This window comes from Corapipo altera, unplaced genomic scaffold, assembly GCF_003945725.1.
Source record: "Corapipo altera isolate COAL_440 unplaced genomic scaffold, ASM394572v1 55, whole genome shotgun sequence".
Taxonomy (NCBI): domain Eukaryota; kingdom Metazoa; phylum Chordata; class Aves; order Passeriformes; family Pipridae; genus Corapipo; species Corapipo altera.
In genome coordinates, this window is record NW_020884882.1 from 1600850 (window position 1) to 1622175 (window position 21326).

The 21326-nt window shown below is 61.0% G+C and overlaps 5 protein-coding genes across 6 annotated transcripts in view; 4 read left to right on the forward strand and 1 right to left on the reverse strand.

Annotated features, from left to right (window-relative positions):
* Positions 1-72: 72 nt before the first annotated feature.
* On the forward strand, positions 73-2911 carry TMEM115 (transmembrane protein 115). The gene is made up of 2 exons (XM_027640710.1): positions 73-983; positions 1704-2911. The coding sequence occupies exons 1-2, from the start codon at positions 130-132 to the stop codon at positions 1903-1905; spliced, it is 1056 nt and encodes a 351-aa protein (XP_027496511.1). The 5' UTR covers positions 73-129; the 3' UTR covers positions 1906-2911.
* A 228-nt stretch (positions 2912-3139) lies between these two features.
* Positions 3140-5044, reverse strand: LOC113945938 (cytochrome b561 domain-containing protein 2). Its single transcript, XM_027640711.1, has 3 exons — positions 4914-5044; positions 4788-4825; positions 3140-4610 (listed from the first exon to the last, which is right to left on the reverse strand). Exons 1-3 carry the CDS (start codon positions 5038-5040, stop codon positions 4107-4109), a joined length of 669 nt encoding a protein of 222 aa, XP_027496512.1. The 5' UTR covers positions 5041-5044; the 3' UTR covers positions 3140-4106.
* Positions 5045-5248: 204 nt separating this feature from the next.
* Positions 5249-8670, forward strand: NPRL2 (NPR2 like, GATOR1 complex subunit). Its single transcript, XM_027640723.1, has 11 exons — positions 5249-5349; positions 5488-5579; positions 5994-6162; positions 6376-6484; positions 6797-6933; positions 7206-7303; positions 7391-7427; positions 7576-7669; positions 7754-7871; positions 8089-8231; positions 8500-8670. Exons 1-11 carry the CDS (start codon positions 5278-5280, stop codon positions 8565-8567), a joined length of 1137 nt encoding a protein of 378 aa, XP_027496524.1. The 5' UTR covers positions 5249-5277; the 3' UTR covers positions 8568-8670.
* A 10-nt stretch (positions 8671-8680) lies between these two features.
* On the forward strand, positions 8681-19088 carry ZMYND10 (zinc finger MYND-type containing 10). 2 transcript variants are annotated; one of them, XM_027640721.1, is made up of 12 exons: positions 8681-8852; positions 9568-9676; positions 10240-10356; positions 11446-11499; positions 11601-11744; positions 13679-13767; positions 14059-14159; positions 15444-15616; positions 15920-16045; positions 17729-17850; positions 18026-18151; positions 18802-19088. In XM_027640721.1, exons 1-12 carry the CDS (start codon positions 8761-8763, stop codon positions 18887-18889), a joined length of 1341 nt encoding a protein of 446 aa, XP_027496522.1. In that variant the 5' UTR covers positions 8681-8760; the 3' UTR covers positions 18890-19088. The 2 variants fall into 2 exon arrangements, with proteins under 2 accessions (XP_027496522.1, XP_027496523.1); XM_027640722.1 differs by having other exon boundaries at positions 8760-8805; positions 18802-18915.
* Positions 19089-20129: 1041 nt separating this feature from the next.
* The window catches only part of TUSC2 (tumor suppressor 2, mitochondrial calcium regulator), an 8904-nt gene continuing 7707 nt past the window's right edge, over positions 20130-21326 (forward strand). Inside the window, exons 1-2 of the mRNA XM_027640286.1 lie at positions 20130-20379; positions 21162-21283. Of these exons, the coding sequence (XP_027496087.1) occupies positions 20130-20379; positions 21162-21283 (372 nt within the window). The remainder of the gene's footprint in view (positions 20380-21161; positions 21284-21326) is intronic.

A 21326-nucleotide genomic window follows, 5' to 3' on the forward strand; every position in this document is an offset into this window, starting at 1 on the left:
CGGCCCGGCCCGGGCGGAGCGGCGGCGGCACCGGCAGCGGCACCGGGGAGGGCGCGGGGGGGAGGCGGGCGGGGTGGGGGGGCCGGACAGCCCCCGCGGGGCCGCCCCGTCCCGCCCGCGGGGCCGAAGATGCGGCGGTACTTGCCGGTGGCCCGGCAGCACTTTCTGGCGGCACTGGCCGGCACCAGCGTGGTGGTGAAGTCGCTGAGCGCGGCCGCAGTGCTGCTGTACCTGCTCTCCTTCGGGCTGGACACGGCCTACGGGCTGGCGGTGACGCCGGGCTACCTGCTGCCCCCCAACTTCTGGGTGTGGACGCTGCTGACGCACGGGCTGGTGGAGCAGCGCGCCTGGGGGCTGGCGGCCGCGCTGGCCACGCTGGGGGCGGCGGGGCGGCTGCTGGAGCCCCTCTGGGGAGCCCTGGAGCTGCTCGTCTTCTTCGCCGTGGTGAACATCTCCGTGGGGCTCCTGGCGGCCCTCGCCTACTTCCTCACCTACGTGGCCTCCTTCCATCTCGACTACCTGTTCGCCGTGCGCATCCACGGCGGGCTGGGCTTCCTCGGCGGGGTCCTGGTGGCCCTCAAGCAGACGATGGGGGACAGCACCGTGCTGAAGGTGCCTCAGGTCAGGATGAAGGCTGTCCCCATGCTCCTGCTCCTCCTCCTGGCTCTGCTGCGGCTCGCTGCCCTCGTCGAGAGCAATGTACTGGCCTCGTACGGCTTCGGGCTCCTCTCCAGCTGGGTCTATCTCCGCTTCTACCAGCGGCACAGTAGAGGCCGCGGAGACATGTCTGACCACTTCGCCTTCGCCACTTTCTTCCCCGAGATCCTGCAGCCCGTGGTGGGTCTGGTGGCCAACCTGGTGCACGGCGTCCTGGTGAAGGTGAGGGTGTGCCGCAAGACCGTCAAGCGCTACGACGTGGGCGCCCCGTCCTCCATCACCATCAGCCTGCCGGGCACGGACCCCCAGGACGCTGAGAGGAGAAGGTACTGCCCGCCCTGCTGCCGTGGGGATCGTGTGTTGAGGGACAGCGAGGGTTGGGTTAAAATCCGAACAAGGAGGAGGGGGCAGGTTTAGGTGCAGGTTGCTAAGCAGGGACCGTCTGCATGGGGGCTACCCTGCCACGGAGGTGGTGAGGAGCATTTCACGGGGCTGGTGGGGTGTTATCCTGCTCTTCAAGATGTGGAGCAGTGGGGAGATGCTGGGGAAGGGGCAGACAGGGTTTGGGGTCCCTGCAGAAGGAAGGGGGACAGCCTGGGGAGGTGCCAGCCCCGGCTCACGGCAGTCTTGCACCCCCCCCGGCACAGGGGAAGGCAGTGAGTCAGCCCCACGCCCCAGCCCTCCTGCACATCCGGCATTGGCCCTCCTGACTCCTAGCAGGAGGGTTTGGACAAGGCGTTGGCATTCCTTTTTCCCTGCCCTGTTTTATGCCTCTATTCCCCATTCCCAGAGCAGCCTGTGTGCTTCCTGACAGCCTCCGAGCGCACCACGTGGCGCAAAAACTCGTGTGTGTTTTTGTGGAGCCCGTGTGAGTGTCTGTGGAGCAGTCCTGCGCGCTCCGGGTCGTCCCCAGTGCTGCTGAATCCACCCTTTCCTGCTGGGAAGGAGCCAGGGCCGGGCTCGCACAGTGCCCCATAGGGCAGAGCCGTCAGCCCCTGCCCTGCCCCTTGGACCCAGGGTTAACCAGGTGTGCCCTTGCCCCACAGGCAGCTGGCCCTGAAGGCTCTGAACGAGCGGCTGAAGCGCGTGGAGGACCAGTCGGCCTGGCCCAGCATGGAGGATGAGGAGGAGGAGGCAGCGGCAGCCAAGGCTGACACCCCCCTGCTGCCCGACCCCGGCGTGGCTGGCAAGAGCCCCGGCCAGGAGTCCAACCTCATCAGCTTCCAGGATGCCCCGGCCCAGCTGTGACCGGCCCCCTTCCCGCCCTGTCTCCCTTGGAGAGCTGCTAATCCCCCTTGTATCCCGAACGGCTGGGAGCAGGGACTCCTCCCGTGGCACAGGCAGGGGGACACCTCATTCCAGCAACGCTTTGCTGCTGCTCGCGGCCAGCACCAGGCACCCGGGACGGTGACACTGCCGCCACCGCGAGGACAGGGATTGCTGGAGCCGCTCCCCTCGGCGCGGGCCAGGCCATGGAGTCAGCACAGTCAGCGGGAGCTATCCCGGGACAGGGACACGGGGCTGATCCCCACCCCAACGCCGCTGTGCTCGCCCTTGTGGGATAGAAGTCAGCTTTTCCTCTGTGCCAGGGCTTGGCCAGAGCACTCAACACTTATTTCCTCCCTTCTGAAGGTAGTTTTGTCCTGAACTGAGGGAATGGGAAGGCTGGTGGGTTTCTTTTCCAGATGTCTTTCCCATGGGGAGCCTCCCACCACCCTGGCAGGAGTTTGCTGGGACCAGTGAGAAGTTGGGCAGGGAGGACAGGCCACTGGTCAGGAAGGGGCCACCCAGCCCCTCACAGCAGTGATCCAGCACTGCCAGCTCCAGGCTTTCTGCAGTGGGGATTCTCTGCTCCTCCCTCTCCTGCCCCCCTCCCCCTGCGAGGAGCCAGTGCCCTTGGCTGCTCCCCGGCTAATCCGTTTGTCAGATTACACTAGAAGCTGGAATTAAATTTTTATGGCGGGGCTCTCGCTGCTTCCTCCAGCAGCAGGTTTTCTTTCCTGCAGGTAGAATATGGGCTCCCCCCTTCTCTTTCCCTCCCTCTGTGTTGGTGGTTTGTTTTTTTTTTTTTTCCTGAATGGAGAGGATGCTCCCTGTGACAGCCTCCTCACAGCTCCTGATCCAGCGGGCAATTCCCAGCCCGGGATGCAGGTCAGCGGTGTCGTGATTATTTTTTTAAAGGACCACACGAGAAGGTTTTGTCAAACGGGAAGAACACGGACGTTTGGGTATCAATAAAGAGTTCTTTGAAAGAGTTGGCTCCTGCAGCAGAGCACGGGCAGGGCAGGGGGCCCGGCCCAGAGCAGCCCCCAAGGCTCTTGCCAGGAGCCTGGGCAGGGGGTTTCTTCCCAGGTGCTCCCAGTAGGTTGGGAGAGACCCTTTGAAAGGAGGAGGTGGGAAATCTACAGGGGGGATGTGTGCCAGCACCCCAAAAAGTCATGTGTGTCCCCCCCAAGCAGTAAAGAGGGCTTGTTGCACTGTAGCTGCCTGAAATTTTTATTGAATAAAAGCTCTGGATACAGAGGAATTTTTCAGCCTGGGAGCCGCTCCCAGCTCTCCAGCCCTGCCAGGAGCAGGATGTGTGCTGAGGAGTTGCAGACAGAGCCTCACAGCAGCCCCGAGGGTGGGCAGGCTGGGAGAAAGGCTGTTGTGCCAGCAAGGAGGTCCCTTCCTGCCCTCCCAAGGGCTCGTCCCCCAGGCCTGTGCCTCCCCCCATGCTCACACTGTTCCCTGTGCCCCTCCAAAGGACAAAATGCCTTTGCTGGCTGCAGCTTCATAGCCTGGCTCAGTCATTTGCTCTGTAAACTGACCCCACCTCAACAAGCCGAGGCTGTGCTGCCCCAGCCTGGAGAGGGGTTTGTGCGTGGCAGCGAGTGCCCAGACCTGTGGCCTTGGGGCAGGGATGGCTGCTCTGGTGCCAGGGAGCTCTTGTGCCATGGGGACACACGTGCTCCTGTACCATTGCCTCGGGTGCCACCACCCTGCCCCAGCCCTCCCAGGGCCAAAGCCACAACTGTGCCCTGTGCTTTCCCAGCCAAGCTGCCCCGTGACAGGAGAGGCAGCGTGGTGCCCACTGTGGCCTCCCAGGAGAGAGAGGGGACTTCCCTGCCCTCCTCACTAGGATGACTCCTGTCCTGCCTGCTCAAAAGCAGTCCTTGTGCGGGAACGGGAAAGGAGCAGGAATCCTGAGCGAACCCTCCATTTCCCAGCACTGAGCACCAAGCTGCTGCAGGGACCAGCAGCTTCACCTGTGCTGGGAAATGTCCCCATCGGGGCGGGTGGGGGTGTCACACACACATTGTAGCTGACACTAAGGACAATCCAGGACCAACAAGAGACAAGGAAGTAGAAACAAAGTTCCAAGGAGACCCTGTGCAAGCAGGGGGGGCTGTGAGGGGGAGCCCCGGCCTCACCAGCTCGCTCAAGGGGTTCAGTTGTGCGCCAGGCCCTCAGTGCTGGCTCCGCTTGCGGTACAGGTACGCGTTGCTCACCTGGTTCATGATCACCAGGCTGGTGAGGAGGGGGCACAGCATGGCCAGGTACCAGGAGGCGCCGGTCACCGCCGTGGTGAACCAGAGCGAGCACATGCCCAGCATGAGGCTAGCACAGCCCAGCAGGTAGCCCACCAGCCCGGAGGTGGCGTGGTACAGCTTGAGCTTGGCCAGCGTCCAGTTCTTCATCAGCTTAGGGTAGAGCAGGAGCACGCCCCCGGCGCACTGCCCCCCTGCGTACAGCACGGCCACCAGCCCCGTCAGCCCGTGCCAGGTGACGAAGTGGCCCTTGCCGTTCAGGTGCTTGTTGTAGGTGATGATTCCCAGCCCCAGGAGCGCGCAGAGCAGGGCGAGCAGCTGCAGCACCCAGTGTGCCCGCACCCGCACCTTGCGGGAGAAGGAGCGCAGCAGCGAGGTCTCCGGGGAGAAGATCAGCAGCGCCTCCGTCATCAGGAACGAGAACTGGGAAGGCAGAGGGCAGCAGGGTTGGCACCGGCCGAGCAGCCACCCCTCCCCCAAGGAAACCGGGGCTCGGCTTCCCGGCTCCCGGGGGTTCCCGGGGCTCAGCCTCGCACCGCCCGGAGGCTCCGCCGGCACAGCCCCTGCCTCTGCCACGGTGCCCGGGGCGGCGGGACTTACCGCGAGAGCCATGAGCAGCGGGTGCCAGGAGAACAGACCTGCAAGGGAAGGGCAGGGTGAAGTGAGCGGGGAGGTCCGGCCCGGCCGCCCCCCCCGATGCCCCGGTCCCGGCCCCACGGCACTCACTGGATCCGGGCCGCGCCAGCACGGCCACGGCGGCGGGGAAGCCCAGCGCCACGAGGTGCGCGGCGGCGCCGGCGGCGACGCGGAGCGAGCGGTACAGGCGGGACTCGGTCTCGGCCGTCAGGGCCATGTTGGCCGGGCGGGCGGAGCGGCCGCCGCCGACACTGCCGGGCCGCGGCGCGGGCCGCTATTGGCCAAGCCGGGCCGTCCGTCAGCGCTAGAGCCCGCCCTCGCCGCGCGGCGCCGCCGCTGAGTGGCGAGAGGAGCTGTCGCTCAGGGGCGAGGCCCCGCCCCCGGCGGCGCGGCCGTGTGCTCGCAGCCCCGCTACGGTGGCCGGCGGGGTCGCGCCGTTCGCTGCGGTGCCGCCATGGGCGGGCGGATCGAGTGCGTGTTCTTCAGCGAGTTCCACCCCACCCTGGGGCCCAAGATCACCTACCAGGTGCGGGGCGAGGGGCCGGGAGCGGGCGGGTTGGGACTGGGGCACGGGAGCGCCCGTGGGGGAGAAGTGGGGACAGGGACAGCGGTGGCGGCTGCTCCTTGGGGCTCGGCTGGAACGGAGTCTCCTGTGCCTCCGCAGGTCCCGGAGGATTTCATCTCCCGGGAGCTGTTCGACACCATCCAGGTGTACGTGATCACGAAGCCCGAGCTGCAGAACAAACTGATCACTGTGTGAGTGCAGCCCCCCGTCCCTTCCCCGCTGGGTGGGGGTGACATCGCGGTGCTGTGACAGTGCCAGGTCTCAGGGGCCAGCAGGTTCCCTGCCGTGCCTGCAGGTACCCGTGCAGGGTTGGGTGTCTGATTTGGGGATGGCTGGTGCTGCGTGTGCTGCTCCGTCAGCCTCAAATCCAGGGAAGCCAAACGAGTCAGGAGAGCTGTGCTGCTTTTGAAGGGAAACTGTTTTCTTCCCCGATGACTGACTCTTCCTCCCCCTTCAGTTTTCCACTCTGAGCGTGGAGGGATTAGCCATCGTATTTCCTGCAAGCTAGAGAAGCCCCCACCTCCACAGCTGACCAGGAACTGTCCTTGTGCAGGGCTCAGATCTCCCCGAGGCCGTGGGTGCAGGTTTTATGTGTCTTCCTGCAGGACAGCCATGGAGAAGAAGCTGATCGGCTGCCCCGTGTGCATCGAGCACAAGAAGTATAGCAGGAACGCTCTGCTCTTCAACCTGGGCTTCGTGTGCGACGCCAGAGCCAAGGCCTGTGCCCTGGAGCCCATTGTGAAGAAGCTGGCTGGCTACCTCACCACCCTCGAGGTGAAACTCGAGCCTGGCTGCCTCCTGATCCTCCCCACAGGGTGTGGACACCCCACTGGTGTCCTGGAGCACATCCTGGGGTAGTGGGCATTGCTGGGAAGGGCATTGTACTGGTTTTACCAACTTAAAGATCACTTGAATTTTAAGGGAGAAGGGGATCCAGATTCCTATAGCCTGCTGGAGGAGCTGACGTGGTTTTCTGCTCTTTCTTAGCTGGAAAGCGGCTTCATCTCCAACGAGGAGAGTAAACAGAAGCTGGTCCCCATCATGACCATCCTGCTGGAGGAGCTGAATGCCAAAGGGAAGTGCACCCTGCCCATAGGTATGGCAGCTGTGCTGGCCCACGAGCAGGGCTGGGTGGTGCTGGGGGGGGCAGCTGGGCCATCCCCTGCCTGGATCTGCTCTGCCTGTGCTGCTTCCAGAAGCTCCCTGCCTGTCTGTGCTTGGAGCTGGGGGTGTCTGAGCCAGCCTTGCCCTGGGTGGCCCAGAGGGACGGGTGGGATGGGGTTAATGGGCTGTAAACACCTTGTTCCATGTTCCATGTGGCATTGTGGTGTCCTGGGGCTGATGGTCGTGAGCTCCGGGGGGAGCACAGGTTTCCATGGGGATTGAGCCTTCCCCTTTTCCTGGGCAGATGAGTCCAACACCATCCACCTGAAGGTGATCGAGCAGCGCCCGGACCCCCCCATCGTGCAGGAGTACGATGTCCCCGTCTTCACCCAAGACAAGGATGACTTCTTCAACTCCCAGTGGGATCTCACCACGCAGCAGGTCTTTGTGCTTTACCATGGCAGCAGGCTTTGAAAGGGAGCTGTTTCCAGACTGCCTGGGCAGTTGGGCTGTCCTGGAGATCGCCACAATAATGACCAGAGTTTGGTTCCCCTCTGGTCTTTGTGCTGCGAGCAAACCATTCACCCAGCGTGAGCATAAAGCACTGCTGGGGATGGAGCTGCCCAGACACAGAGGAGATTCTTGGGTTTTAGGGTGATGCCTGGGGCCTGTCTGATCTCTCCCCTCTTAGCTCTTGCCTCCTCCCCTCCCAGATCCTGCCCTACATAGACGGCTTTCGGCACGTCCAGAAGATTTCCGCGGAAGCCGACGTGGAGCTGAACCTGGTGCGGATCGCCGTGCAGAACCTGCTGTGAGTGCCTGGAGGGGCCTGAACAGCCCAAGGAGGTGGGTGGGGGCTGGCAGAGAGGGTCTCTTACGTCTCCCTGTCCATCTGCAGGTACTATGGGGTTGTCACGCTTGTCTCCATACTCCAGGTGGGTCAGGCCGTGGTACTGTGAGCGGGATTTGGGCAGTGACTGTGCCATTGGAATGGCTGTGTTGGGGGGACAACAGGGTGGGAGTGGGCTGGGTCTGTCTCTTGGAGTCACAGCTGAACAGAGCTGGTTTTCCCTCACCCTCCAGTACTCCAATGTCTACTGCACCACTCCGAAGGTCCAGGACCTGGTGGATGACAAGTGTCTCCAGGAAGAGTGTCTGTCCTACGTCACCAAGCAAGGTACAATGACCCCACCTGGGGCTGCTGGCAGACAGGGAGTTGTGCAGGGGGACAGAGCAGCTGACTGGTGACTTGTCTCTGCAGGGCACAAGCGAGCCAGCCTCAGGGATGTCTTCCAGCTGTACTGCGGGTTGAGCCCTGGCACCACCGTGAGAGACCTCATCTCCCGCTACACCGTGCAGCTCCAGAGGGTGGACGAGAGGTCAGAGCCCTCCTGCCCAGTCCCCAAGGGCAGTGGTGACACCAGGGGTGGCAGGGACAGTGTGGGGGAGCAAGCAGGGAGTAGCCAACCCCTGCGTCTCTAGGGTAGGAAACATGAGGCATTGATGGGGCATGCTGGAACCAGAAGGGACTGCAGGGAGCTGGGGTGTTTGGCACCCCAGCACTGTGGTCCCAGTCTCTTCCCTCCTCATCCCCAGGAGGCTTATCCAGTTTGGTTTGATGAAGGGCCTTATCCGGAGGCTCCAGAAATACCCCGTGAAGGTCACGCGGGACGAGCGGAGCCACCCGGCCCGGCTGTACACAGGCTGCCACAGCTACGACGAGATCTGCTGCAAGACCGGTACGGATCCGGGCTCCACACAGGCCCCGGGGCCGGTGGGAGACACGGGAATGTCTGCCTGCCCAGGGCTGTATGCTGGTTTGGGGATCTCACCCTTCGGGAGCCCTCAGACCACAGGGAGTTGGGACTGTGGGTGAGGCTCTGTGCCAAGCCGGGCTGCCGAGCCCATGGTGCCAGGGGCAGGGTTGGGGAGCCCACCCAGCCCCCCTGACACCGGTGCCGGGCACCCCACTGACACCCCACTAACACGCACTGCCTTCCCCTCCAGGCATGAGTTACAAGGAGCTGGATGAGCGCCTGGAGAACGACCCCAACATCATCGTGTGCTGGAAGTGACGGCGGGGGCGGCCCGCACCAGAGCCCGCGTGTCCCCCGCGTCCCCCCAACCGCGCGTGTCCCCCGTGGGTCCCCCGTTCCTCCGCGCCGCCAGGGGGCAGCAGAGGCCGGTCCGCGCCGCACGCGGCGAGTCCTCCGCGCCGACAGGGGGCGGCAGCGGCGCCGCCGTTGCCATAGCGACCGGGCGGACGCCATGGCCGTGCCCGCGCCGCTGCCGCCCGCCGAGGCCGAGGCGCTGGTGCGGGCGCTGCAGGGCACCGAGCTGCGGGACACCGGCGGGCAGGGGTGCGGGGACAGGGTCCTGCGAGGGGGAACGTGAGACAGGGGCTTTAAATTTGGGGGGGGGGGGGGGGGGGCCCGGGTGGGGGGGGGGGGGGGGGGGGGGGGGGCGGGGCTTGGCCCGCCCCCCCCCCCCCCCCCCAGGGGGTCACGGTGGGGGTAAACGGGGTTGCCAGAAGGTTTAGGGTAGAGAGGAGGAGCCCTGGTTTTGAGGTGAGCCCAGAGGGTAAGGGTGGGGTGAGGGGAGAGAAATGGCTGCAGTTCTGGAGCCTTCCTGGAAGGACTGGGGAGGAACGGAGGGTTCGGGAGGAGGGTGAGGAAAGGTCGCGGATCTGGAGTGTCCCCGGAGGGTCGGTGTGGGGTCGGGGGAGAGGATGGGTCACAATTCTAGAGCCTTCCCAAAAGAACTGGCAGAGTTAGGGGGGTCTAGGGGGAGGGGAGCCAAAGAAGAGTCCTAGATCTGGGGTGCCCTGGAGGCTCTGTGTGGGGTGATGGAGAGGGACCCCCCAGTCCTGTGGTGTCCCCAGTGAAGGTGTTGCTGGGTACAGGCAGGAGGACAGGGCTGCCCCAGTGGACCTGCTGCCCCAGGGACCGCAGGCTCAGAGCACAGCAGGGGATTTTGGGGGTTCCAAGAGCAGGGACCCTCGGGAGCACAGCAGAGCCCCTGTGCCGGATTGGCCAGGGGTCTGTGGCACAGATGTCCTCGCTGGCTGCCCCCCAGATGGCTTCAGCAGCACGAGTATGTGGAGAAGCTGAACATGCACGGCATCCTGAGCGCCTCTGCTGGCCAGGAGCAGCTCCTCACCGAGCTGCTGGTCACCTACGCCAAGGTGAGCTTCCCTGGGGGCAGGAGGGATCCCAGGATGGATCCCAAGCTGGGCTTGTCCTGTGGGCAATGTGCAATTTCAGAATAAAATGGTGAAGAATCTTGTATCTCTGGAAAAGATATTTGATGGGTGACATTTGTCAGTTTTGTTTTTTAAAAAAAAAAAAAATTAAAGATCAAGCTGTGGTATTTCTGCTTGCTGGTCTCTGGTTTCTCTCTTGGAGATTGTTTTGGTGTCTTTTATGCACTGGCCCCACCAGTTGCGGATCTCTGCCCTATACCTGAGATGTCCCAGCCCCAGGATGTGCTGGGCTGCACCAGGATGTGTGGTTGCCTGGACCTGCCCAGCCCCTTGGGGTCACCTTCCCCCTTTGCAGCCCCAGGAGCTCTGCCCACTGCTCTGTTGGGAGAATCTGTTGGTTCCTGATCTGGATGAATACAGAGGATGCCCCAGGGCCACCTTCCTCCCTGGGAGGACTCCAGTGTGGCTGACCATTAGCAACAAAACTGGTTCCCCCTGCAGCACTGGTCTGAAAGGTGTTGCTTCCCCATCCCTTCCCTGTCTAGATTCCTGTTCTCATTGGGGAGCTGATCTCTGTGGAGATCTGGAAGCACAAGGTCTTTCCTGTGCTGTGCCGGCTGGAGGACTTCAAGCCAAGGAGCACCTTCCCCATCTATGTGGTGGTGAGTAGAGGGCAGGGTGGAAATGGGGTGGGCACAGCAACTCCTAAAAATAAATGTCACCCTCCAAGGTATCAGAGCTGGGGTTTTATATCTCACCAGGTTGTGGTGGACAGTGGGACACAGTGGGAAGTGCCTGGTTTCCTACAGCCCCGAACAACAACATGCCTTTGCCCCCAGGAAGGGCAAGGACTTGCTCCCAGGGAACGTTGGTTTTGTGGAGGGCTGTACCCTCTCTAATCCCACACAGGGGCTTGCAGGAGTTGCTGGATGCAGCAAAAGCCACTCCTGGAGGTGACTGAGCTCCTGGCTCACAGCTCCAAGTGCTGCCCTCCCTCCCAGACAGTGATACCCTGGGGGTGTTTGCCCCTCTCTCAGCCCTGTTTTTCTCTGGCACTTCCAGCCAGAAGCTCTCTGAGGTTACATGCCTCTGGCTTAACAAAAATGTAACTTTTTTCTTACTTTGCTCCTGGGAGCAGTGGTCCTTTGGGCCATTCTTGGCAAGGGAGTGATCTCCAGAGCTGGGCTTCGCTGCAGAGGGATGCAGCACTTGAACCAAGGGAGATCTGCCCAAGTCTTGGAAGCTTTAGCCCATTTTCAGTCCAGGGTAGCACCTTGCTGGGGCAAGGTGGTGTCTTCCCTGAGCAGCCAATGGCCTCGGGGCAGTTATCCCATGGTTCCCAGCCCTGGGACAAGGCTGTCTGCCCAAGTTCCAGGTGCTGGGAGAAGCACAGCCATGCAGAGCACTGTCCTGGCTCAGGCAGTGGCTCTGTGCCAGAGTCAGGGGCTGCAGCTTCACCAAGGGCTGTGGTTGTCCCGCCCCTGCAGCACAGGCAGAGCCCTGCCTGCTGGGAAAAGTGGCTCTCCATTGATGTGCTAGAGTGTCACAGGCATGTTAACATAAACATTAATATGAACTGCATAAACTGGGGTTGTTTTAAAGGTTGCATCACTTGTATTTTTCTCTTGGACTAGTTTTTTTGGCCACAACTACACAAGCAGGTTCTTAGAAGAGCTCTTTTAGCTGTCCCAGTGCCTGTGTCCTCAGTGCTGCTCCACTGTTAGCTCACTCTTGCCATCCTCCTCCCACAGCTGCACCATGAAGCCTCCATCATTAACCTCTTGGAGACGGTGTTTTTTTACAAGGTAAGAGGCAGGTTCAACTTTCCTCAGTGGACAGTCCCTTGGGGGGCAGAAGGCTGTGGCTGTGGGGACTGGCCCTGTGTGAAACTCCTGTCGTTGTGAAGGAGATCTGTGAGTCAGCAGAGGACAGCATTCTGGATTTAATTGATTACTGCCACCGAAAGCTGACCCTGCTCGCGGCCCGGAGCACCAAAGGACAGGCAGTGGAGCTGCATGCCCAGGACCTGGCCAGCCCCTCATCCATGCAGGTGAGGAGGAACTCCTGGAGCAAGCTGAGGACGTGTGGTGAAGAATGTGGGCAGCCTGCAGAGGCACAGGGGAGCCTTCCCATGGAGAGCCCCTTGGCTGTGATCCTGGCGAGTCCCGCCCATCTCGTGGGGTGTCTGTGCTGGTGCTCCTCTGTTGCCAGCAGCTCCACCCTGCAGCCAGGCTTCTGCCCTCTTTGGTGACAGTGACAGGCTGAGGCTTCCTGCGGGATGCACTCGGAGCTCCGGGGTGGGACACGCTGGAGAGTTGACACTGCAGGGGTTTGGCTGTTTGCCATTGCTCCTGGAAGCTGGGGGGGTGTCTCTCCCTGGAGCTTGACAAGCCACCCTGGGTCAGGCTGCTGCTGGAGTTAAACACGAGAGGCTTCACCTATGACTAGGAATTGTCCTAATGTGCTTCCCCCAACTTCCTTCGCTCCCTAAAAGATACCTCCTCTGTGCTGGTGTGGGCCAGCAGCAAGCCCAGAGCTGTTCCCAGTCGGGTGTTCCCAAGCTGCCACACACACCTTCCCGCAGTGGGAGATCCCTTTGCCTCTGGTGCTTCTCAGCACCTGAAATTGCACATCAGGAGTGTCTGGAGGAGCAGGGTTAAAGGCAGAGCCTGTATGTCCCTGGGCCTCTATCCTCTGGCTTGTTGCCCAAGCACGTGCCCCTCTTCCAGAAAAGGGAAGGAAGTGGAGAGCTCTGGAGTACAATAGGGATGTTTTCCAGGAAATGTTTTCCCAGCTGGGGGGGGGAAGGGGCTGTCTCTGTTAGTGGTTTAACATGACTGAAGTTGAAAACCCAGAGTTTTTTGAGCCAATAGGGTTCTCAGAAGCGCTCATCTCCCAAGGAGCCTGGTTTCCTCTGATTCATTCCAGCCTCTCCTGACTCTTTGTACAATAACCCCTATGAAAAAGCTGTTCCTGCCCTCTCCTGTGTTGTGGAGCCTCTTGTCCTTTGTAACTGTGTACGGTGGTAACCCCTGTTCTGCTGTGCCCCAGAAGCACAGGCAAAAGATAGTCCCTGCCTCAAGGTAGCAGAGATGAGGTCTGGATACTGGGAGGAGCTGTAGGAAAAAGCCTCACTAGGGCAATTTGGAGAGGAAGGAAGAGCCCATAAGGCTTTCTTAGTAATGTGTGAGGCACTAGTACAGGGAACACAGAGCTGCTTACCACAGAAATCTGAAAGGGAACTGCTGCAGTGGCACTTTGGAGAAATACAAGATGCTGAGGTCAGTGCTCTGCACACAGAAGTGTGAGCTGCTGAGCATCTGGGACTGGAGAAAAGCTCTGCCTGGGCCAGGGAGAACTTGGCCCTGCTCAGCATAGCCATCCCCGTGGTCTCGAAAGAGGCTGAGTCAGAGGGTGGCCAGGCTGTTAGGCTGAGCACGTGGGGATGAGCAGGGTGTCCAGTGTGGTCTGAGAAGGGAAAGAGGCTGAGTGGCTAGAGAGTGTGGCAGAGCTGCGGGCTGGGATAACCACAGGCAGATATTCTAGCTGGAGGGGAGAGGCAGATGCAGGAGGGGTGGATGTAGGGCTGCAGCTGTGCCAGGGTCAAGTTTCTCTCTTCTCCTCCTCTGGTTCCTCTGCAGTTTCCTCCTCCCTCAACCCTCAGAGGTCTCTGCAGGGCCATGGGCCACATGGGCCTCTCTTCCCAAAGGAGGAGCGGTTTGGGACCAACCTCTTTCAGCCTCCTATGCAGGAGCACTGCTGCTGGAAGTCACTCATGACCTGTCAGGAAGATGAGGGATGAGCAACAGTAGGTTGCAAGCACTTGCAGTGGCTGCCCTGGCAAACAGGCAGGGAAATGAGAATGAGAAACAGCTTGTTTTGAAGGGCTCTGTTTTCCTCCCCAGTCTGTGGTTACCACTGCACAGTCAACAGCTCCTGGGAAATGGGGCCTGAAATCCCAAGGCTGTGCTTGTCCCTCCACAGGAGCTGCAGAAGCAGGCGGAGGCAATGGAGTTTGAGATTTCCCTGAAGGCCCTGTCTGTGCTGCGGTTCATCACCGACCAGGTGGAGAGGTGGGTGCCCAGGAGCAGCAGAGGACACGTGCTGAGCTCTCTGGATGAGATTCCCATGGGGTCAGAGCGGGTGCCTGGACCCTGTTCAGCAGCTGGCTGTACCTACAGTGGCAGTGGCACTGTGCCTGGGAGGAAAACACAGCAGCACTCCACCCTGCTCCATGGTACTCCCGGGGAACCCAGAGCATTGTTTCTTTCCCACCTCTCCCAGTTGCCTTGGGGAGCATTTGTAGATACAAATTCTGGCATTACTCTGTGAGTGCCATTTCACCCTTTCTGTTGTGTCTCCAGCCTGCCCCTCAGCGCGCTGACACGGATGCTGAACACCCACAATCTGCCCTGCCTCCTCGTCGAGCTGGTGGAGCACTGCCCCTGGAGCTGCTGGGAAGCAGGTATGGATCATGCCCTGTGGTTCCTGTGGCACCATGGTGCTGTGCTGGGGCCTGCATCCACTGAGGGGTCTGAGCCCTTGCAGAGCTGCTCTCCCTCTCCCCTCCCCTCCAGCTCCTCACTAGTTCTCACCGACTGAAGCTTGGGAACAGCTGCAGCACAACTGGGCTGGGGGCCTGGCAGTGCTCCCAAAAGCTGATCCTCGCATGGGGCTGGGTCTTTTCTGAGTTGATCATGGCCAGGACTGGAGTGTAACATGTCTGTCAGGCCCACGTGCTCCTCTGAGGAGTGTTCTGGACACAGAAAGACCAGAGTTCCAATCCCAGCCTGCCTGCACCTTTCTGGGACAGCACTAAGAATCAGAGCCAGACATGGGCTCCCTGGCAGCAAACCGATTGCCCTGATGCTGCTGGTCCTTGAGCTTCACTCTTGCCAAAGGCCCCTGATCAGGCTGTGCCCATCAGCCATCACCTCCTGCACTTTTTCAGCCCCCCAGAGCCTCCCAGCTCCCCCCCTGCCTGCCTCAGAGCAGGGGCTTGGGGCGTGGGAACCTGTGCTCCCCCCAGCCCTGCTCCAGGGGGTCACAGCACGGGCAGGGGAGGAAGAGCTGCTGGAATCACGTGGCTGTGTGCCTGCCGAGAGCAGCCCAGCTGGATGCAGGAGCTTTCCTCTTTCCTCTGGCCATGAAACACATCCCTTCTCTCTGCCTGTGCACTGGGGGTATCGGAGGGAGCTTTGATCCCAGGCCCTGAGGGAGGGACTGGAAAGAGACAAGCACAAAGGCATTTCCAGGCTGTGCAGATGCAGGGTCACATCCTGCTCCATCCCCCAGAGCTGCACAGTAACTGCTGGAGCTTGTTTTGTCATTTCTGTTACATCCATGCTGCTTCTGGTTTTCCTTGACAGAGAAAACTCGGGAAGGGCGGGTATTGGCCATGCTGGTACCCCAAAATGTGCCTCTTCAGCTGCTCTGTTGTTGCAGCAACTGTCTACCAGTCCTCTACACTCCTGGCAAAGTACAGAGGGAGATGTCTCAGGGATCTTTCCATTCCTGCCACAGCACTATTTTTTTAATACATATTCTTTCTGCTTTTCTTACTTTCTAATATATTGCCTCAGTGAAAGTAGGCTGCTATGCTGAGCAACGGGTGGGGAAACTGAGGCAGGCAGAAGCAGAGGGACTTTCCTGCAAGTGAAGTGAGGCAGTGACCACAGGCCAGCATCCCCACCTCTGAGCTGTCTTCCCTCAGGCAGTACTGTGTCTCCCTGCTTCTTCTGTCCCTCAGGCAAGCTCAAGAAGTTTGAGAATGGCACATGGCATGTGGTGCCCCCTGAAGACCAGGTGAAGATGACCAAACTCGATGGGCAGGTGTGGCTTGCCCTCCTCAACCTCCTGCTCAGCCCTGAGTGCCAGCGCAAATACCACTTTGATGGCTTCAACAAGAGCCAGCTCCTCAAGGTAGGACCCTGCAGCACAAAGGCCATGGGCCCTGCAGCAGAGTGGGACCTTGCCAGCACTGGGCACCTCTGGACTCTCACCCATCCTCACTGTGCGCTCCAAGGAGCCAGTGGTGGGATAACAGCAGGTCTGTCACTGTACCAGCAGCAGCAAAGCTTGCATTCCTTAATGCACCTCATGAGACCCCTGTGGTTTACTCTGCCAGTGCCTCACAAATCCCTGCTCTTGCCCTGCTGCTTCCCCAGCTCTGGCTCCTTTGTCTTGACCTCTCTCCATTCTCTCTTCTCTCCTCCATGGCCACAGCTCCGTGTGTTCCTGACAGACGTCCTCATTGACCAGCTGCCAAACCTGATGGAGATGCAGAGATTTCTGAGCCACCTGGCAGTGACAGAGCCAGCTCCCCCCAAAAAGGATCTTGTCCTGGAGCAGGTATCCTTTGGCTCTTCCTTCACGTCTCCAGATGCTCTGCTTTAAGCCTGATAACTCTCTACCTCCTTCTTCTCCCACTAAACTCTGGAGAGGTGCCCTGGAAAAACAGCCAAGCACCCATCTCATAGTTACACCCTTATTGCCTGTGGGTGATGTGAGAGCTTTGTCCTGCCACTGCAGTGGCCAAGCAGTCACATCTAAAGACATAAATGCTGTGGTATAAACAGCTCTCCAGGTCACACCGAATCCCTGGGATGGTGGCTGCATGGAGCAGACACAGCCCCTGGTTTGTTTTGGCAATTAACTCTTCATCTAACTTTTTTCAGTGTTTTCCTTCTGAATTATGGACTTCCCTGGGAAGTGTCCCCTTTTACAGCCCTGGCTGGGGCTTCTTGGCACACTGTGTACTGAGGGACAACACAGTCTGCTGATAGAGGCTGGAGTCAAACTGGTCCCAGCTGGTGTGTGGACCTTGGGAGTTGGGCACTGATGGTCTTCAAACACGCATGAGGTTCTTGGGTTTTTAATCTGTGCAGTGGTAGTCTCTGGAGAAAAGTGTTTCTACTGCCTTCTCGTGAGCTGAGGGGAGAAACCGAGTGTGGGGGCAGATCTGCAAAGAGGCTACTGAGAAAAGCTGGGAGAGCAGAGGCTCTTCCCCACTGCTGGAAGCTCCCATGCCACTTCCTGGAGTGGATGAGTAGGTTGGGCAGCGGCCTTTTGGGCTGTGTGGAGGGGAAGCACACTGTCCCCACGTACCTGGCCCATGGCCTGGGAGGAGGGTGATGTGCCCTGTCAGCGCTGGATGTGGCTGATCCGTAGGCACAGCCCAGGCCAAGAGCTGGGCCTAGGGAAGCTGCAGACCAGCAAGCTGAGTGGTTAGGGCTGGGGATGGCAGCAGGGCGGAGGTGGACATGGATTCAGGCCAAGTGCCTCGACTGCCAGCGTGTCGGTGGCACAGCGACAGGCAGCTGCCACGCTGGGGACCCTGTCCAGGCTGCTGCCCTTCTCGTAGCTCCGCTTTTGTGCCGGTGCTGCTCCTGCTCGTGCCAACGACCAGGGCTGAGCCCGGGGGGCAGGCAGGGGGAGCCAGCTGGAAGCACAGACATGGGCTCCCTGCTCTGCCCAGAAAGCGGTGAACTCACTCCTTGTCACTGAGCCAAGCTAAGGAAAGGCCTTTTTCCATTCGGTTGCTCCCAGAGCAGCCTCCTCCCCTTCAAGGCCTGGCTATTTTTACTCTGCTGGAGAAGGCAGTGCTGTTTGAAGCAGCATCGTCCTCTCCAGAGCTTGAACTCCCCATGCTGCTCTTGGCTGGTGCGTTTCCTTTTGAACTGGCCAGCCCTTCCCCGAGTGTTCATCTTCAGGGAAGTGACGAGTGGAAAAATCTGCTCAGGCAAACGGCTCCAGAGCATGGGGTTCATGCTGCTGCCAGCACTCAGGGTGCTGAGATCCCAGGGCTTTCTCTTCAGGAGCCCAGGCCTCAGACCCCAAGTTTTGCCTTGTTTCACCTAAACGCTCATTGGCAAGTGGATCCTTCCCCTCCATGTACCCAAAAGCACACACTGCCTCTGCTCACCCTCACCCTTGTGCCCAGAGCTGGCTGCCTCCCCCCTGAACAGCCCCGAACTACAGCACCTTTGGTCAGACTGCTAGAACCCCTTCCTCCTGCCCTGCCTCTCCCACCAGGTTCCTGTCATCTGGGACCACATCCTCAAGAAAAACTCGGGGAAGTGGGAGGCCATTGCCAAGCACCAAGTGAAGCATGCCTTCAGCCCCACTGAGGAGGAGCTGAAGCTCCAGGCACGCAGGTGAGGCCCTGGTACATGCACATGGGGTGCCATTGGGGCCAGTATGCCCATTAGCAGGGGCTGGAGCTCAGCACTGGGAGGACAGAGGGGTCTGTGGTGGCAGGGTGCAGTGGAGACAGCTTGCTGCAGGTCAGCAGTTCCCCATGAGCAGCCTCACCCTTCTCTGCCTGCATAGGTGGGCACAAACCTACAGCCTGGACATGATGGAGGCTCTGGCCCCCGACAAGCCCCGCTGCAGGGTGTGTGGTGTAGAAGCAGCCAAGAGGTGCTCTCGCTGCCGGAATGAGTGGTACTGCACGCGGTAAGGGAGCCCTGCCACCCCCTGTGTCCCCTGCAGTCCCCTGTGGCCCCTCCTGCAGCCCTTCAGTGCCCCCCAGAGCACCAGAGACCTCAGCAGAGGATACTGAGAAAGGGCCAGGGCAAGCCAGGAGTCCCACCCCTGTTCAGCACTGTCGGCTCTCCACTGGCCATGTACCTCTCCAAATCTTGTGGGAGGGTGATGTGCTGGGCTGCTGGTGCAGGAGGTGCTGGTGAGTGTTGTGTTGCAGCTGCGAGGTGCTGAGCTGCCTCTGCCCACAGTGACAGCAGTGATGGGCTGGGTTTTCTGTGGTGTCACTGTTTCTTTCCTCTGCATCTTGGTGTGGCAGGGGTGGGGAGGAAAGCACCCATGACCCCGTGGGTGCAGGTGACAGGCTGGGATGTGGCAGCTGGGATGGTGGCAGTAAATTAAATCTTCTCTGGTCCTGAACCATCTGGCAAGGTCTGGTGCTAAACCGTCTTAGCCCCCAGAACTGGGGGCCACATCCATCTCCCTCTTGGGCTAATGCTGGGCCATGCCAGCTCCCCTCAGTGCCCAGGGGACTGTGGTGCTGGGGTTTGTCCTTGTTACTCCTTCACTCCTGGAGGTGGACATGGCTCCACTGCCCCTGACAGCAGCTTTACCCTCCACAGGGCCTGCCAGGTTCAGCACTGGCAGAAGCACAAGCCTGCCTGCAACCTGATGGCTGAGGTGCCAAGGAGTGTTGTGGATGACCTGTAAGAGAAGGGGTGTCTGGCATCTGGCCCACAGCTCAGCAAGGCTGATGTTCCCCAGTGTGCAGCCCAGCAGCTGGAGAGAAGCTGGCAAAGGCCCCTTCTGCCTGCTCCCAGCCCCAGGCAGCACTGGCCGGGCTTGTCCTCTCCTCTCCCACTACCCCACCATGCTGCCTTCTTTAATAAAACTCCTTGTGCACCCCACAGCTGCTTGGCTTCTGCTTTTTCTTCTCTTAGCTGAAGATGCTAAACTGCTTGCTTTCCTCCCTTGCACCCAGCGAGAGGCATGTGTGTCCGTTTTCCCCTCTGCAACAACAGAAATCCCAGAGAACCTAAAAAAGCCTGTAAGGATGTGGTTACCAGAAGGACCAAGCCCTCTGCAGCCGGGGAGGGAAGGGGGCGAGAAGGCCTCCCACTGCCTCTTACTGTCGTTAGAGCAGCGTGGGGAGCAGAGGATGTGGTTTGCACAAACACCTCACTGTGAATTTCTCGGGTGTTCCTCATCTGCTACCTCGCAGGGACAATTCCCCCCCTTTCCTCTCTGTTGATGTGGTGTTGGCACCGAGGGCTTGCCCCCCTGCCCACCAGTATCACCAGTAAACGGGTGCATCCTCACCTCTCACTGCCAAAGGGCTGCAGCCTTGGTCTGAGCATGGCTGGGAAAGGTCGGCGAGGCCATGTCCTTTTGCTGATAGGGTGCCTAAGACTCCCTGACCCCCCAAAATAGGCTTTGCAGCAGTGCTGCTGCTGCAGGACCCATGACAGCAGACAAGAAACCACCTCGGTCCAGCTGCAGCCCCGACTGAGCAGCTCGAGCCTGGAGCATGGAGTAAACTCACACCAAACCCAGGCTGCACGTCCAGGGCTGCAGCCAGCCCGAGTGGGTCCAAGGCTCTCTGGCTGCCAGAGGTGCCTTTAGCCCTTTCCCCGCAGGGAACTGAGGCAGAGACCGCAGCTTGTCCCGGTCCTGAGAGAGGTGGCGGAGAGAGCGGGACTGCCGGAGCGGGCCCCCCCCTTCCTCGGCGGCGGCTCCGGGAGCCTCATCCCCGCCTCCAGCCCGCCCCGCCGGCCTCGCCGGGACCGGAGGTGGCCATCGGGACCCCGGGGCGTTTCGCCGTCTCCCCCTCTCCTGCCTCAGTTTCCCCCGCGGTGCCCGGACAGGGCGGCTCCTCCCGGTCCCCGCCCCGGCCCCGACCCCGGTGCCGGCCCCCTCCTCGCCGCCGCTCAGCGCCCGCGGCCGCCGGGCCATGGAACTCATCGAGCTGCGGGAGCTGCAGCCGGAGCCTCGGCCGGGCCGGGGCCGCCTGGAACGGGCCAACGCTCTGCGCATCAGCCCGGCCCGCCGGCCCGGCCCCGGAGCGCATCCTGACCCGCGGCTGACGGCGGCACCGGGCGGCGGGCACCGCTTCGAGCCGCGGCGCCGCGGGCTGCACACCTGGTGCGATCTCTGCGGGGACTTCGTCTGGGGCGGCGGCAGGAAGAGCCTCCAGTGCCGCCGTGAGTACCGCGCCGCGCCCCGGGCCCCCCGCACCCCTGCCACCGAGCATCCTGCCTCCGAGCACCGGGCATCCCGGCACCTGGCACCCCCGCCATCGAGCATTCCGGCACCTGGCATCCCTGCCAGGCACCGGGCATCCCGCCACTCTGCTTCCTCGGCACTGGGTGACTCCACCGAGCACCGGATAGCCCGCCTCCGGGCACCCCCACCACCGGGTACCCCTTTCACCGGGTACTAGGCATCCCACCATCAGGCACTGAACATCCCAGCGCTGGGCACCCACACTGGGTGCTCGATACCAATTACTCCCACCAGGCATCCTGGTGTTGGGCACTCCCACTAGTTGGGCATCACAATACTGAGCACCTTCACCAGGCACTAGGCAACTCCATTCAGAATACCCTCACCAGGCACCCCACATCCCTTTACTGGGCACCTGCACCAGGTACCAGGTATTCCAGCACTGAGCATCCTCACTGGCCACTGGGCATCCCAGTATTGGGCACCCACACTGGTACCCATGCTGGGCATCCTAGTACTGGGCATCCCAGTACCAGGCACTGAGCGTCTGACACTGGACAGCCCAGCAGGGCTCACAGGCACTGCAGGACCAGCCAGCACGTGGCACAGCACCATGTCCCATGTAGGTGCTACCCCTGGGTCCCTGGGCACTGCATGGGTAGGCAGCCCATGCAGCCCTTGTCCCACCATGCATGAGTGCCCTGACCCTGACACCCAGGCTGCCGGTGGTGGTGACAACTGGTCCTGTCCCTGTCCCCAGACTGCAGCTTCACCTGCCACTACCGGTGCCGGGCCCTGGTGCGGCTGGACTGCAGTGGCCCCCCGGGTGCCAGCGATGAGGATGATGGCAACGAGCAGGTGCTGGAGAAGGACACCAACGTGGTAAGGCCTGGGCCCATCCCTGAGGGAGAACATGGGCAGAGGG